Source organism: Echinops telfairi, unplaced genomic scaffold, assembly GCF_000313985.2.
Source record: "Echinops telfairi isolate 266 unplaced genomic scaffold, ASM31398v2 ScPeMD7_2291;HRSCAF=2852, whole genome shotgun sequence".
Taxonomy (NCBI): domain Eukaryota; kingdom Metazoa; phylum Chordata; class Mammalia; order Afrosoricida; family Tenrecidae; genus Echinops; species Echinops telfairi.
In genome coordinates, this window is record NW_022106189.1 from 29,891,059 (window position 1) to 29,894,737 (window position 3,679).

Sequence of the window (3,679 nt, forward strand, 5' to 3'; positions counted from 1 at the left end):
TACTTTAGGGTCAACTCTAGAAGGGAGCTCTGATGGCATAGTGGTCAGGAGTCCACTGTTCTACAAAAGAAAATCTCTGTGCCGTAAAAAGTTAGTCTCAGAAACTCACAGGGGCAGCTGGACCTACAGGGTCACTGTGACTCGGCTCTCTGCCTGTGAGTTTGGGTTTTTTTTGAGTCAAGAGAATGATATTTCTTGATACCTGGCAATTTACAGACCAGTGGGGCAGCAGAGAGTTAAACAATTAGCTCGTCTACTGAGGCGAGTGTAGGCCTGAGAGCTAGACAGTAAGTAGGCTCCATTCAGGGAAGGATTTAGAGCAGACGGGAAAAGGCCACTTGGCCAGCTGAGGGGACAGACTGGGCCCTGTGCAGAAGGCCTCTGAGGTCCTCTAAGAGCAGGGAGTTGCTAAGAAACTCCTGGCTTTCCCAGTTTTCTAGAATGTGTTTTATTGAAGGGTGGGGTAGGGTAAGGGAGGCTGTCTTATTTTTAATGTAGTCAACTCTTTATAACAGAGCCACCCTAGTTAGTGGTAGTGTGGTTACCTATTGAGCTGCGGTCTGCAAGGTTAGCAATTCGAAACCACCAGCCGCTTCAAGGGAGAAAAAAAGACAAGACTTTCTATTCCTGTAAAGAGTTACAGTCTTAGAAACCCACAGGGAAAGTTCTACCCTGTCTAGCAGTGAAGTTTTTGCAATAGTTTCCATCGCTCTTGTTCAGGACCAGTAATGTTTTCACCCAGCGGGCATTTGTACAAGAAATCCAGTCTGAAACTTCCCTCTATACCCTTTCATTTTTCCGGCGTTTAGAACACCCTCTTGCTGAAGGAGCATCTTGACTGGCCTGCTTCCAGAATGTGCACCACTGTGTCTTGCTGGGTCTTCAATTCTGCGCGGAACAGCATTGCCACCGTCCAAGGGAGCAGGCGTTTCTACTCCAGGTGGATCTCAAGTAGGACTAAGTCAAAATGCAGGCTCTTCTCCCAGGCGCTGTCCCCGCCGAGAATCACGGCCCCACGCAGCAGCGGCTTCGGGCGGCAGAAAGCTTACAGGCACACGTCCACGGAGGAGGACGACTTCCACTTGCAGCTGAGCCCCGCGCAGGTGAATGAAGTGCTGCGAGCCGGGGAGTCGGCCCTCAAGATTCTAGACCTTGACCGTAGAGCCCCAAATGCAGTGTTGCGGTTCGAGAGCAACCAGCTGGCCGCCAACTCCCCCGTGGAGGACCGGAGGGGGGTAGCTGCCTGCCTGCAGACTGGTGGGTTGATGTTTGGTATCTTCGATGGGCATGGCGGCCACGCGTGTGCCCAGGCAGTGAGCGAGAGGCTCTTCTACTATGTGGCCGTGTCCCTCATGTCCCACCAAACCCTGGAGCAGATGGAGGCGGCGATGGAGAGCATGAAGCCCCTGCTGCCCATCCTGCAGTGGCACAAGCACCCGGGGGCCAGCATCTACAAGGATGTCACGTCGGTGCACCTCGACCACCTCCGCGTCTACTGGCAGGAGCTGCTAGACCTGCACATGGAAGCGGGGCTGGGCATGGAGGAGGCGCTCACCTACTCCTTCCGGAGGCTGGACTCTGACATCTCGCTGGAGATCCAGGCCCCCCTGGAGGACGAGGTGACCAGGAACCTCTCGCTCCAGGTGGCTTTCTCGGGGGCAACAGCTTGCCTGGCCCACGTCGAGGGGGTTCACCTGCACGTGGCCAACACCGGTGACTGCCGGGCCATCCTGGGCGTCCAGGAGGACAGCGGCAGGTGGTCCTGCGTGCCCCTCACCCAGGACCACAATGCCTGGAACCAGGCTGAGCTGTCACGGCTCAAGAGGGAGCACCCGGAGTCGGAGGACCGGACGATCATCATGGATGACCGGCTGCTTGGCGTCCTCATGCCCTGCAGGGCCTTTGGTGACGTCCAGCTCAAGTGGAGCAGAGAGCTGCAGCGCAGCGTCCTGGAGCGGGGCTTCGACACCGAGGCCCTCAACATCTACCAGTTCACGCCTCCCAACTACTATACCCCCCCCTACCTGACGGCTGAGCCCGAGGTCACGTACCACCGGCTGAGGCCCCAGGACAGGTTCCTGGTGCTGGCTTCCGACGGGCTGTGGGATGTGCTGGACAATGACGCCGTGGTCAGGCTGGTGGTGGAGCACCTGACCGAGGCCAGCCGCCACCAGCCCGACATGGCCCAGCGACCCACCAAGCTGGGCCTCATGCAGGACCTACTGCTGCAGAGGAAAGCTAAGGGGCTCCACGCCGCCGACCACAACGCGGCCACCCACCTGATCCGGCACGCCATTGGGAGCAATGAGTATGGGGAGCTTGAGCCGGAGCGCCTGGCCGCCATGCTGACGCTGCCCGAGGACCTGGCACGCATGTACAGGGACGACATCACCATCACTGTGGTGTATTTCAACTCCAACTCGATTGACGCCTATCACAGGGGGCTCCAGGAGCCGCCCGCTCAACTGCCAAGGCCATCGTAAATGCTCCTCCAGCGACATTTCTGAGCCCGGGCAGCTGACGTACGTAGCTTGAGGAACCACCGGTTCACGGGAGGGACATACACCGAACTTAGGGTTCGAGACAAAAGCAGCGATGACCTGGGCCAACCCTCTGTGCGGTGCAGGCAGAGAGGAGAGACATGGGAATGGCCGAGGAGTCACGAAGCCCAAGTCCTTTTAAAGAGACCTTTGGTCGTGAAACAGGGCCCCCTTCACCTCCCGGTGGAAATCCAATCACCCGTCTAAGAAGAACGCTGCCGGGCCTTCTGTGGTCTTGCCGAAAACCCTGCACACTCACCATTCTGATCTCACAGCCTTGGACGCCTGGCCGTGGAAAGCGGGGGCACCCTTGTTTGCTTTTTTCCGGCTGTGGCCTCAGTTTACAAGCCATCGCACAGGGCTCTCTTCTATGCCATAGTCTAGCTCAGTGGTTCTCAACTTTCCTCATGCCTCGACCCTTTCATACAGTTCCTCATGTGATGGTGACCCCGAACCATACAATTATTTTCATTGCTACTCCATCACTAATTTTGCTACTGTTATGAATCGGGCAACCCCTGTGAAAGGGCTGTTCAACCCCCCAAAGAGGTCATGGTGAGAACCACGTGGTGAAAACCGCTGGTCTAACTGATTCCATTTGCAGAACCCTTGGTGATGAGGTATTCTCATTAGAAAATTAGTCCTGCGGACAGGACTCCCTTGCTTTGCTGCAAGCAGACTTGTCCTGGCTGTCGGCTGAGGGGCAGGAGGGCCTAGGACTGCCCTTGGCTGAGCACTGTGACCCTGAGCCTTTGGAAAAAACATCTGTGACTCCTTCACTCCTGGCCTTCCACACAGGGGAAGACTTCCTCCTGGATTTTGCCTCTGGGACAAGGGGTGGGGATGGGAGTGTTGTTCTTAATCTTTCCGATGCTGCCTCTCAAAAATCCTTCGAAGTCCACCTCACTGCCATCCTCCTACCTCTGGTGAGGGGATTACCCCCACCACCACCACCCCAGCCGCAGGCACAAGACTGTGTGCGGAAATGTGCTCACAGGCCCTCCTTTCAAATGGTTCCCAGGAGTGAGTGATCGTGATTGCCTTTGGTAGTTATTGATACACATGGATGTAGGCAGGGCAAGCTTAGCCAATACACTGGGGGCCTAGCCTAAATGCCGAGAGGGGAGACCTCAAAGGGG

The 3,679-nt window shown here is 56.5% G+C and overlaps 1 protein-coding gene across 3 annotated transcripts in view; it reads left to right on the forward strand.

Moving 5' to 3' along the window:
- The window catches only part of PDP2 (pyruvate dehyrogenase phosphatase catalytic subunit 2), a 4,916-nt gene extending 1,922 nt beyond the window's left edge, over positions 1 to 2,994 (forward strand). For 2 of the 3 annotated variants that reach the window (XM_004704851.3, XM_045293786.1), the window contains one exon: positions 810 to 2,994. In XM_004704851.3, the coding sequence (XP_004704908.1) occupies positions 855 to 2,483 (1,629 nt within the window). In that variant the 5' untranslated portion in view covers positions 810 to 854 and the 3' untranslated portion in view covers positions 2,484 to 2,994. Of the gene's footprint in view, positions 1 to 800 lie in introns of all 3 variants that reach the window. The other variant, XM_045293785.1, reaches the window with a different exon arrangement.
- Positions 2,995 to 3,679: the final 685 nt, after the last annotated feature.